The sequence below is a fragment of the Lactuca serriola genome, chromosome 4 (assembly GCF_051521515.1).
Source record: "Lactuca serriola cultivar US96UC23 chromosome 4, Lser_US96UC23_V15, whole genome shotgun sequence".
Taxonomy (NCBI): Eukaryota; Viridiplantae; Streptophyta; class Magnoliopsida; order Asterales; family Asteraceae; genus Lactuca; species Lactuca serriola.
This window is the reverse complement of record NC_136411.1, coordinates 207,030,537-207,042,221: the sequence shown is the minus strand read 5'-3', so window position 1 is coordinate 207,042,221 and position 11,685 is coordinate 207,030,537. Positions and strand designations below refer to the sequence as shown.

Here is an 11,685-nt window from a genome sequence, read left to right as displayed (position 1 = left end):
CCAACTTTACTCTCAAATATGCTTGGAAGAGACTCAAATGTTCAAAAGAAGCCATAAGATGGACTTAATGCATGCATGGAGCCCTTAAGACCATAAAGTTGGCACCTTTATGCCAAAAGAGCTCAAATGGACCACGGATCTAGAAGAATAGCACTTGGGACAACCTTCAACCCCACCAACCACCAAAACATGGCTAAAAGCCTCAAAACTAACCCAAAAAGAGATCTTATCAAACATTGAGCAAGGTTAGAACTTTATATCAGAAATATGTTGGAAATGAAGCAAAGAATCATGATCTTGAAGGCCCCAACTTGAATCACCACCTTGCATCAAGCTTCCCCTTCTTCCAATGGCTTCAAACACAACAAAATACACTCTCAAAGGGATCACAACACTCAAAAAGGATTTATGGTTTCGAGATTAGGGTTAGGGACTTTGGAGGCTGGAAATGAGGCCAACACCGAGGACTTAAGGTGTTTTAATAGGGTGAAAAACCCTAAAATTAGGGTTTCCTCCTAAGCGGTCAACTCGCCGAGTTGAGACTACTCAACTCGTCGAGTAGCCTAATGAAATCCCGTAGCTGAAACGACTTCAACACGTCTCATATACTCCAACCCACCCAAAAGAAATGAAGATGTTTCCCGCTCTTGGTCTGCTACTCTACAACGATGAGAGATAGAGAGCTAGCTAGCGAAAGAAATATTGTGAGGGATATATGTGGTCGTGGTGGTTTCCGACGAAGGGTTGTGCCCTCTTGCTGAACCCTAGGGGTATCACCCTTAGCGGGATTCAAGAGCTCCCATAGAGCTCTATGGGGGTCTCGTTGATCGTCATACCTTATTCATGTCCATGATTTCATTTTACTAACAAAAGTATTTTCTAAAATATTATTTTCAAATAATATTTTTTGATAGTTATGTTAAAATTGTCATGAACTATGGATAAAATAAACATTTGATACTAAATGATCTAATGCTCGGTAACTATAAAAATATGAATTATATAAATCATAATTCGTCGTCTCATACCGGTGCCTTGATATGAAATTGGTCATTAAAAAGTTATCCTCATAATCTGGATTTCATGTAACCTATTCATAAATTCAAGATATCATATTCAAAAATTAATCACACGACCTTTCTAAAAAATCCAGTCTACCTAATAATTTCAAAAGTCTTCCTCTCCTTCGAACCTTAACAAATTCAAATAGGTATTACCTTTTAATCCTTATCTACTCTTAAAGTCGCGGTATTATAAAGTAAAAGAAATGATTATAATTAAAAATATTATCTACATATAATATCAATTTTAACAACTTTTATTTTAACCAAACCTTAATACAAAAAATTGGTAAATAAATAAATACACTATGGAAATAGCTTGAATATGTTTTTAATTTATTTAAGTCAATGTCATTAATGTGAGATATGCAACCATTAATATATATATATATATATATATAAAGTTCAATTGGAAACCATTATTAATAAAGGAACTACGTAACCAATCCAAATCGTCGAAATTTAAAGCGATTAATGACAAAAGAAATGGTTGTAGACTTTTACAATGGACGCAAATGCACCGGATTATAACAAAATACACTTCATTATTTTTAGTTTATTTTATTTTAAGGCCATGTTTTTTATCAAAAAAAGAACGAATATACCATTGTTCGTAATTTTTCGTCTTCTTTTCATAGAGATCAATATTGATATATAATTTTTTTTTTCAAAATACCCGTTTCATTTTCTTTGGTTTTTGAAAAATAGGACTATTTTATAGAAAAAAAATTAATAAATATATCAAAATTCATACTTTTTGGTACTCTTTAAACATAAATTCATATTGATGTTAAAAAAATCGATATTTCAGTTCAGATTCATATTGTGAACCTGTTCAGATTGACGTTGTGAACCTGTTCAGATTCACGTTGTGAACCTTCCCAGATTCACGGCGTGCATAATAGTAAGTCAGATTCACAATGTGAATATGAACTGATCGAGCTTTTTCACATTGTGAATTTTAAAAATTGAAATATTTACATTTTAGATTCACAGTGTGAATCTACACTAATTAAGGTTTTTTTTAGTCGGATGTTTAGTCATAGAGCACAAAAATTTAATATTTTTGGTATAATTAGTTTTTTTATAAAAATAAACTTAAATATTGAAAAAAGTAACAAAATGAAGTGTGTTTTTTTCGAAAAAAAATTTTGTTTTTTAGATATCAAATGGATATCTATGGAAAAAGGACAAAAAAATCAAGAAGAACGGCATAAAAAAAATTTTAAACGAAATAAGAGGTGAGGTTTTTTGGTAAGAGGTGGATTTTTTGGTAAAATGCGGTGTGTGTGCGTCCAATGTAAAAGTGTACATCTTTTCCCTTGGTCGTTGATCATTATGATTTCCGACGCTCATGATTGGTTCCTTGGTATCTTGTTAATTATGGTTCTCTATTGAACTTCACCATATATATATATATATATATATATATATGGTGAGGTTCAATAGAGAACCATAATTAACAAGTAACCATATATATATATATATATATATATATATATATATATATATATATATATATATATATATATATATATATATATATATATATATATATATATGCTAGCCGTTTATCCGCGCTAAGCGACGGGTGGTGAATAGTTTATTTTAGAAATTAGTTTCTAGAGAGGACAATGATTAGTTTCAATTCAATGTTGGGTTAACTTTAGGAAACGTGTCATATCATATTAAAAATAAGACATAAAAAAACAACCATACTTTTATCACGGTTGAAACTTCCAATAACTTATAAGAAACTTTTAAAAATCACTTATAAAGAATACATCATGGTATAGAACTCCCGACTACTATTAAAATATTGAATGAACCGAAAGATATACTGTTATTTCTTCTAAGAAATTTTTTAATATGACAAAATAGAGAAATTGTTGTTTTTAAATGAAAGTCGTACATTGAATAAATTAATAATATTCACATTACAAAATAAAAGGAACTTGCACCTTAGGAGCAATTTATCCAAAATGACTCTAAAGAAGCACAACTAACTTATTTCTATGTACACTAGGGAAAAATTACTACAATGATAATTATATCCATAACCTAAATATAGAATAAAACGATGCATTTTAGAATGATAAAAATACTTAAATTTCTTACCAAGACAAAATGATCAACGTGAATATTGTTAGGTAATTAACAAAAAACAAGGAAATATGAAAGAATTGGGAGATTTAAAACTTAAAGTAAAAAACCAAGGGTAACTATGATGATAATATGAAGTGTCCATGTCCATGGCAGTAGCAGGCCAAGTGATTTATGATGGAACAAAGTATCTTCAGCATGCGATCATCAATATAATCAAACATAACTATGAAATTCAGAACCTGCAATGTGATCTTGTAGGGGCAAAGTTGTCATAATCACAAATAGAATATCCAATTTGTCTCTGTTTATAAGTCATGATATGAGAATTGCATACATAATCAAGCACTAAAAAATAAATAGTTGTTGATTTCTTATTGACAGGAAGTGTATTGAAATTAACTGTTGGCATTGCTTCAAAACCATGTGACATTGCAAAGAAGGCATACAGAGCATTTTTCCTTATCTAGAAAGACAAAGGGGCAAAAAAGAAACTTTTAAGATACTATTTTTTTTTAAATCAAAAAGATTAAAGAGGTAAACTAACTTTCCAAAGTACCTTTTTATCTTGTGGGTCTTCTGCAAAAACAAAGTTGGATCCACAATCTGATGCTCAGATACAATCTTTTGATGTATGTTCACGTGTATGCTAATAAATTCAAATATCAAAGTTGCAAATTCAGGCAAGATTAATAGCCTTCACCTGAACCACATCTGATGCTCAGATACAATCTTTTTCATTACCAAGATTAATAGCCTTCACTTGAACCACATCTAACAACTACACCTTTGAAACCTCGTAAAAAAGGACCAAATTGAAGAAAGTTTATCTTAAAACATATCTACAACTAATAATTACTATAAAATAGATCTGAACCTAAAATGAACCCATTTTTCCATAAAACAAAGCTAATCTTAGACTACAAAATATAAATAAAACAAAAAATTGTATACCTAATTACATTAAGCCTCATGGTTGCATATCAGTAAAGAAATGCCCAAATCTGCACAGAAAAATTAAAATCTACAAAGATAAAACCAAAATTATTCATGCTCTTATAGGAGAACCCAAAAACCAAATTTAAACAAAAAAAAATCAATGTTTTTCTTGTAGACCTTACCAGTTATGTTCATGTTTGTAGGTGGAGGACTCAAAAACCTGCAACAAAAGTCAAAAGGTCCATAAGAACTATTATAAACGGAAAACACATTCTTTAAAATTGGTTTCATTACTATAAACCAAAATATATAAAAGAAACATATGTGAAGATGGAAAAGTAATAGCTTGCTACCTAATGCAATTTGCTAAAACTTATTCAAACCCTTTTTGTTCCCTTTAAGTTGATTTTCATCCAGATCTGAAAATCATTTTTCGAACCACAAAAAAAACATAGTTGAGATTTGAAAGAAAAATCAACAAATAGACTTAGTAATATGTGGATTTCGAACGTGATAAAGGATTTCTTCTAGATATTCAGGAGTGTAACGCTTGAGATTAAATTGAACCTCTGAGATATGCTTCCTACACACAAATGAAAATAGATTCGCTTCTTGTTAGAGTATTGTCATACCCCAGAACTCACTATTGAGGTTAAGAGGACGAGAATAGATTGGAAACAAAGAGATACAAACACACACATACACAAAGATAGATAGATAGATAGAGAGAGAGAGAGAGAGAGAGAGAGAGAGAGAGAGAGAGAGAGAGATAAAGAAAGAATAATAGAAGGGATTATACCTTTAGGGTGAAGGTAGTACGTGATGGTTGCTTGGTATGGTGAATAACATGGTGACCATAGTAGATGGTGGCAATGGTTGACTGTTCATCAGATGAAACATAAACAAACACTTGAAAACATCAAATCGTAGATTTATTCAAATCAAATCTTGTACCATTAAAACCTAGCTTTCTTCGAATCTTAGAATAATATGGATGAATATATAAAAAAAATCACATATAAAATCCAAATTGTAACCTTAAAATTTTAGTAAAAGCTGACTGCTCATTAGATGATAAAAACTCTAACTCGTCGTTCAATCAGCCTTGGTGGTAGATAGGAATAGCAGCCATGAAGTTTCAGAGAGAGATAAAGGTGAATGAGCAGCGACGTCAAGTGTTTGGCTTGTGGGAAGGATTAGGGTTTTAGTAGCGGATATAGAGTTAAGAGAGGTATTGTCCAATGTGTGAGGTCATGGTGGGGGAGAAGGTGATATTATTTGTGGCAGTTCGTCGTGGTGATAAGCGGAAGGATACAAAGTGTTTGATGGTGGGGGAAAAACTGTGAACAGATCCATAAGACAAATGCATCAAATATGTGAGTAGCATTATAAGGCTAAAGAACCGGAGACATAGTTGGAAGGTTGTTGGACGGGACGTCTAGAAATAGGAAATTGTTCACCAAATTACACCATATGAGCGATAGAGATTTAATGGAAGAAACGGTGTGGATCTGGAAGAGCGGCTGGGCTAGAAATCGATTAGGGGTTTTCAACTTATGTAAATTGAGAAAGGAGCATCAATTTATGGTGTTGAATTCATAACAGATGTCATTTGAAAAAGCGATAAATTTGGGATAACTAAAAGGCCAGGTCAAGATATGGCAATAGAGATGTGAAACAATACGCACAGTTCTTTGACTTTTTCAAATATTGATCAAACCAATATCCATGGTTTGTCGATGCATAAAATGGTTGTAAATATTGCATTATGGCCTTGTACGACTTCATTTTGAACGTTTGTCCAAAGATGCTTTATACGACTTCATTTTGAACGTTTGTCCAAAGATGCTTTATGAGGTAATATATATATATATATATATATATATATATATATATATATATATATATATATATATATATAATTAATGTCTGATTTGTCTAAAATGTCATTAATAAAAACATTTTAAAAGATGGTTCTTAGGTTCTTAAAATGTTTTTATTAATGATATTTTAGACAAATCAAACATTAATTCTATAATAAACAAATTTTTTCATTCTCTATTTTACAACTAGTTGTCACTTGTTGTTGAACAGCCGTGGAACCACCGTTAGACCGCTGCCGAATCGCTGTTGGACCACCGTCGGACTAAAATCAATTTCTCAACATTTTCTGGTCATATTCACAATTTAATAGAACAAACATTATAGTTTTCATTTCTTTTAAAATATTTTTTTAATACATATCATTTTATTTTCATAGCTGATTATAAAAAATTTAATAGAAAATTTGATATTTAAAATATATATATATATATATATATATATATATATATATATATATATATATATATATATCTTTAGTATCTTATAAAACAAATCTTACTATTTCTAAATATAGATTAAATAAAAAAAATAATATGTTTTTTAAGACGTCCAAATCATTAAGCTAATTGTACAACTAATCACTAATAAAATAATATTAAATTTTAAACAAACTCTTATAAATCTTCTCTTCCAAGGTTTTGACCAGATCTTTTTCATCCAAATAAATACTCAACGTCTCCTTCATTCTCTCATGTGAATTCAAGTAATTTTGAAATATAACCTCTCTCTCCTAACACCACAAGGAAAAAGGCCATTACCGGCGACAAAAGTCGCCGGTAAAAGTCCCAAAAGTCGCCGGTACTGATAATAGCGGCGACGCGTCGCCGGTAATAAGTCGCCGCTACTGCCTCGTCGCTATTGATCAGTTTGTCGCCGCTAATGATAATAGTCGCCGCTATTAGTATGTCGCCGCTAATGAGTATTGTCGCCGCTAATAATGTTGTCGCCGGGAATGACATTTGTCGCCGGTAAAAGTGTCGCCGGTAATGAGCTCTGTCGCCGATAAAAGCGTCGCCGGTAATATTTTTTCAATTTTTTTTTTAAAAAAAATGATTTTCGTTGCCGGTGATAATATCGCAGGTAAAAGTGTCGCCGGTAATAACAATATTCGATTAAATATCAAAACCAATAGTGTCGACGCTAATTACAAAACAAACATCCTATTAAATATCAAACATAATAGTGTCAAACAAACATCCAAAATACAATTAAATATCAAAAGTCATACTATCCGAGTAGCAAAACAACAAAATTTTTACAATCTACCAAGTAGCAAAACGAGACAACATATGCAAATAAAACCCATTCTTACATACCCTCATCGTCGTTCCCATCGTTCCCTTTATTTTTTTGGGATTGAAAAAACGAATAAAGCTCATCCCTACATGCCGGGTCGGCGAGCATTGCACGAAGATTTTCCAACTACATAATTAATAAGAATATATATAAACTTATAAGTTAGATTGTCAAACATAAACAAAAACTATCAAAATACATTGTTATTTTTAAAGTAAGATAGAAAACCAAATTACCAAACTTTTTAGCAAATAATCACCAAACTACCAAATCAACATGCATTTTACGATGCTAAAGTAGATTGCTATTTTACCTGTGATGGTTGTGATGGTGGTTGTGATGGTTGCGAAGGCTGTGGAATCGTCGGGAGACCAGAAGGTTTGCGGCCAATGCCTCTAATGTGGCCACGTCGCTCTCCTAATACTTTCTCGAACGTAGCTCTTTCTTGAGTTGGCGTAAACTCACTTTCACCTTGAGTTTGTTCTAGTAGCTCTTCAACTAACCGATTCTGTAACTCCCAAAGGTGAGTAACAATTAAGTATAAATAAACATTTAAATATATGATAAAATTATAATTAAATACTTACATATTGTTGTTCCGATTCAGCAGTAACAAATACACCATTCTTATCGGTACGAGCTTTGCGAAATGTTTCCACTCTCTTAAGGTTCTGTTTAAGTTTAAAAATTAGATTATATTTTAAATAAATAATTACATGTATCGTACGGTACCTTCTTATAGCAAGTACTGCTATACGAGCTCGAACCCCCACGATTCACAATTGTTTGCTTTTCACGGATTTTTTTGTTCCTTTCTGAAGCAATTTTGTGTTCTTCAGTTTGAAAATACTCAACTGTCTTCTCCCAGTTATCAACAAGCATACCATCCGGAGGATTTGCCAATGCTCTCGGGATATCTTCATACCCTCCGACCATCTTGAAATATTCTTTAGCGTCGGCTTTACGCTCTCGAAAACCTCTTAACAAGGCTGCTTGAAAACTCTCTGTCAATAAAGTAGCTTGTGCATCCTGGTACATTTGATTGAGATCAAACTTTGTCTACAATAAAAAAAAAAAAAAAAAGTTAACCAAGTAAGAAACAATTATAGTTAAACCTATAAAATATATTTAAATAAATAATTACCGCTAAATGTTGTAATACAGTGTCCTTTATATCAGGGGAAACTCTTTTCCAACTCCATTTGTCGAAAGGGACCATCTGCCACATTGTTTTCCCAACTTCTCGGGAAAACATGTCTCCCGCCTCTCCTACGGGATTAAATGTGATATCCCTATCAAATTGCATGGGTATTGGTTTCCCCTGGTTCTGCAAGATTGCTTTTTCAAGCTTTATATTTTTTGCTTTTCCTCGAGCTTTCCTTCGGGCACGTCCCTCAACTACAAATGTAATTAAAAATTATTAGAAACGACATCTAATTTATGATAATTGAACAAAAATAGTAAATAAAAATTCATGATAAGACTTACCGTCCAGCTCGTGCTGGCCAGGACCTCTACCACCTGGGAAAGGTGGGTCCTCAGCTCCGTCTCCCCCATGTCCACGACCCATGACAGCAGCCATGGTAAACATAAAAGCTTTGAGTCCTGCTTGGAACTCGGGATGGTTTCGATATGGATTAGTAGTCCAGCTTTTATCAATAGACATGATGTTGCTGAAACATAATTTTGGGTTTAGAGTTTAGTATACAGAATTAGCATTGTTTTTTTTCAGTCCACATTTTTTTTACATCTAAAATAATATAAAAATTAAGTAATAAAAAAATGAAAAAAATAAATTAAAAACTATATAACTTATTGGTTAATTAATTTGGAGTTACCTTGGGTAAAAACTAGAAGCTTTCTAGTTTTTGTATATAAGTTTTTAAACAATTTTATAGTTTTTTTTTTGTGTTTTTTTTTCAAATTATAAAAATAATGTATTTTTTTTTTCAATTATAGCATCCTACTTATAAGAAAACCACATACTTTTACATACGTATTATGTTGTTGTGTTGTTTTTTTACCGTCGAGATTAAAATGTATATAAGTTTTTAAAGAATTTTATAATTTTTTTTGTGTTTTTTTTTTCCAATTTTAAGTTAACTATATAACTTATTCGTTAATTAATTTGGAGTTACCTTGGGTAAAAACTAGAAGCTTTCTACTTTTTGTATATAAGTTTTTAAACAATTTTATAGTTTTTTTTTGTGTTTTTTTTTCAATTTATAAAAATAATGTATTTTTATTTTTTTTTTCAATTATAGCATCCTACTTATAAGAAAACCACATATTTTTACATACGTATTATGTTGTTGTGTTGTTTTTTTACCGTCGAGATTAAAATGTATATAAGTTTTTAAAGAATTTTATAATTTTTTTTGTGTTTTTTTTTCCAATTATAAGTTAACTATATAACTTATTGGTTAATTAATTTGGAGTTACCTTGGGTAAAAACTAGAAGCTTTCTAGTTTTTGTATATAAGTTTTTAAAGAATTTTATAGTTTTTTTTTGTGTTTTTTTTTCAATTTATAAAAATAATGTATTTTTTTTTTCAATTATAGCATCCTACTTATAAGAAAACCACATACTTTTACATACGTATTATGTTGTTGTGTTGTTTTTTTTACCGTCGACATTAAAATGTATATAAGTTTTTAAAGAATTTTATAATTTTTTTTGTGTTTTTTTTTCCAATTATAAGTTAACTATATAACTTATTGGTTAATTAATTTGGAGTTAGCTTGGGTAAAAACTAGAAGCTTTCTAGTTTTCGTATATAAGTTTTTAAACAATTTTATAGTTTTTTTTGTGTTCTTTTTTCAAATTATAAAAATAATGTATTTTTTTTTTTATTTCAATTATAGCATCCTACTTATACCAAAACCACATAGTTTTACATAATACATAAGAAGGTGAAATTCACATATTTTTACATATATATACCACATATACACCAAATACAAATACACACAAAATAACATCCTATTTAAACCAAATACACACAAAATAACATCCTACCAAATACAAAAGTTTCACAATCATATATCACATTTACAACAAACATACATACATTCACATACACACAATAACATTCTACTTATAACAAATACATATAATTTCTACTAATATACCACATATACATCAAACACACATACATTGGAATATATATACCAAATTCATATATGTTCAAACAAATACAAAATATACAAACCAATTAACACATATGACAATTATCACATAATTTCACATATAAATACAACTTGAAGCTATACAACTAATTCCAATTAAATAACCACAAACAAAAAATCGAATAACTTGCTTCTAATCCAAAACAATACCACTAAAAACAAGAATATGAACAATTTATATGAACAAATCGAAATTCATACAAAATAAAAATGAAATTATCAAAAAAAACTTACCTTTCTTCAAGAAATGGAGGTACCTAGAAATTGATCCCAAAGCTTTAACCACTTGCTTAGAACAATGCTTCTAATCCAAAACAACACCACCAAAAATAAAGAATATGAGCAATTTATTATCATTCAATCACTACATAAAGCTACAAATCGAAATTCATACAACATAAAAATGAAATCATCAAAATAAAACTTACCTTTCTTCAAGAAATGGAGGTAGAAATTGATCCCAAAGCTTTAACCACACCTAGAGACACTTGCTTGGAACAATGAGGGGAGAAATTTGCTTGAAAGAAGCAGATTGAAGAAGAAATCAGCGATATGGTGAAAGAAATCGGAAGCAAACAGAAAGGAATATGAAGAAATGGATGTTATCTGCGTGCGTTTTTTTTTTATCTGTGATGACCAATAGCGGCGACACCTTTAGCGGCGACGCTTGGGGCAATACCGGCGACAATCAGTAATAGCGGCGACAAACGGGAGGGAAGGGTACCGCGTCATTTTTAGCAGACTATTAGCGGCGACATTTTTTAACCTTTAGCGGCGACATCTGTGTCGCCGGTATTAGGTTAGACCGGATAAGGCACCCCACCCGTTGGATTGGATATATCATCGAACGGTTGGGATGCAATAGAGGAGGAAAGTGCAGATTCGGGTGACAAACCTTTAGCGGCGACACAGTCGCCGGTAAAGACCCTTGTCGCCGCTAATAGTGTCGCCGCTAAAGGGTATATTTCTTGTAGTGTAAACCAATTTATACCCCCCTCCTCTAGAACCTAGACGTCGGGACCTGTTTCTTTACTCACAACATGTTGCTTCATTCTCCATCATATCCCTTCCGTTAGGTTTTCTATGTGATTATTAGATTCGTTTTAGTTTTTTTTTTTATTAATTTCCATTTGTGTATGCAAAAGAGAAGCATGAGTTTATGTTTTTTTTTTTTTCGAATATTTGTTGTGGTTGTTATCGGCTGTTTGGCTTG

At 31.2% G+C, this 11,685-nt stretch overlaps 1 protein-coding gene and 2 long non-coding RNA genes across 6 annotated transcripts; all 3 read right to left on the bottom strand.

The window, feature by feature from the left end:
* Positions 1 to 3,060: 3,060 nt before the first annotated feature.
* LOC145103210 (uncharacterized) lies at positions 3,061 to 5,702 on the bottom strand. 4 transcript variants are annotated; one of them, XR_013706398.1, is made up of 7 exons: positions 5,141 to 5,702; positions 4,903 to 4,983; positions 4,457 to 4,686; positions 4,286 to 4,323; positions 4,119 to 4,188; positions 3,724 to 3,960; positions 3,061 to 3,630 (listed from the first exon to the last, which is right to left on the bottom strand). It is a non-coding gene; the product is annotated as an uncharacterized LOC145103210 (long non-coding RNA). The 4 variants fall into 4 exon arrangements; XR_013706396.1 differs by having other exon boundaries at positions 3,724 to 4,188; positions 4,457 to 4,522; positions 4,614 to 4,686; XR_013706397.1 differs by having other exon boundaries at positions 3,062 to 3,630; positions 3,724 to 3,951.
* A 2,228-nt stretch (positions 5,703 to 7,930) lies between these two features.
* LOC145100519 (uncharacterized) lies at positions 7,931 to 8,871 on the bottom strand. Its single transcript, XM_079037766.1, has 3 exons — positions 8,772 to 8,871; positions 8,428 to 8,681; positions 7,931 to 8,342 (listed from the first exon to the last, which is right to left on the bottom strand). The coding sequence occupies exons 1-3, from the start codon at positions 8,863 to 8,865 to the stop codon at positions 7,977 to 7,979; spliced, it is 714 nt and encodes a 237-aa protein (XP_078893892.1). The 5' UTR covers positions 8,866 to 8,871; the 3' UTR covers positions 7,931 to 7,976.
* Positions 8,872 to 8,917: 46 nt separating this feature from the next.
* On the bottom strand, positions 8,918 to 11,358 carry LOC145100518 (uncharacterized). The gene is made up of 3 exons (XR_013705102.1): positions 10,901 to 11,358; positions 10,707 to 10,776; positions 8,918 to 8,956 (listed from the first exon to the last, which is right to left on the bottom strand). It is a non-coding gene; the product is annotated as an uncharacterized LOC145100518 (long non-coding RNA).
* Between the last annotated feature and the right edge of the window lie 327 nt (positions 11,359 to 11,685).

Bases quoted from the DNA above. Each gene is read 5' to 3' on its own strand.
- LOC145100519 (XM_079037766.1), bottom strand. From the start codon at position 8,865: ATGGCTGCTGTCATGGGTCGTGGACATGGGGGAGACGGAGCTGAGGAC. The intron at 8,682-8,771 runs GTAAGTCTTATC...TTACATTTGTAG, and splicing joins TGGCCAGCACGAGCTGGACG to TTGAGGGACGTGCCCGAAGG. The intron at 8,343-8,427 runs GTAATTATTTAT...TTTTTATTGTAG, and splicing joins CTGTATTACAACATTTAGCG to ACAAAGTTTGATCTCAATCA.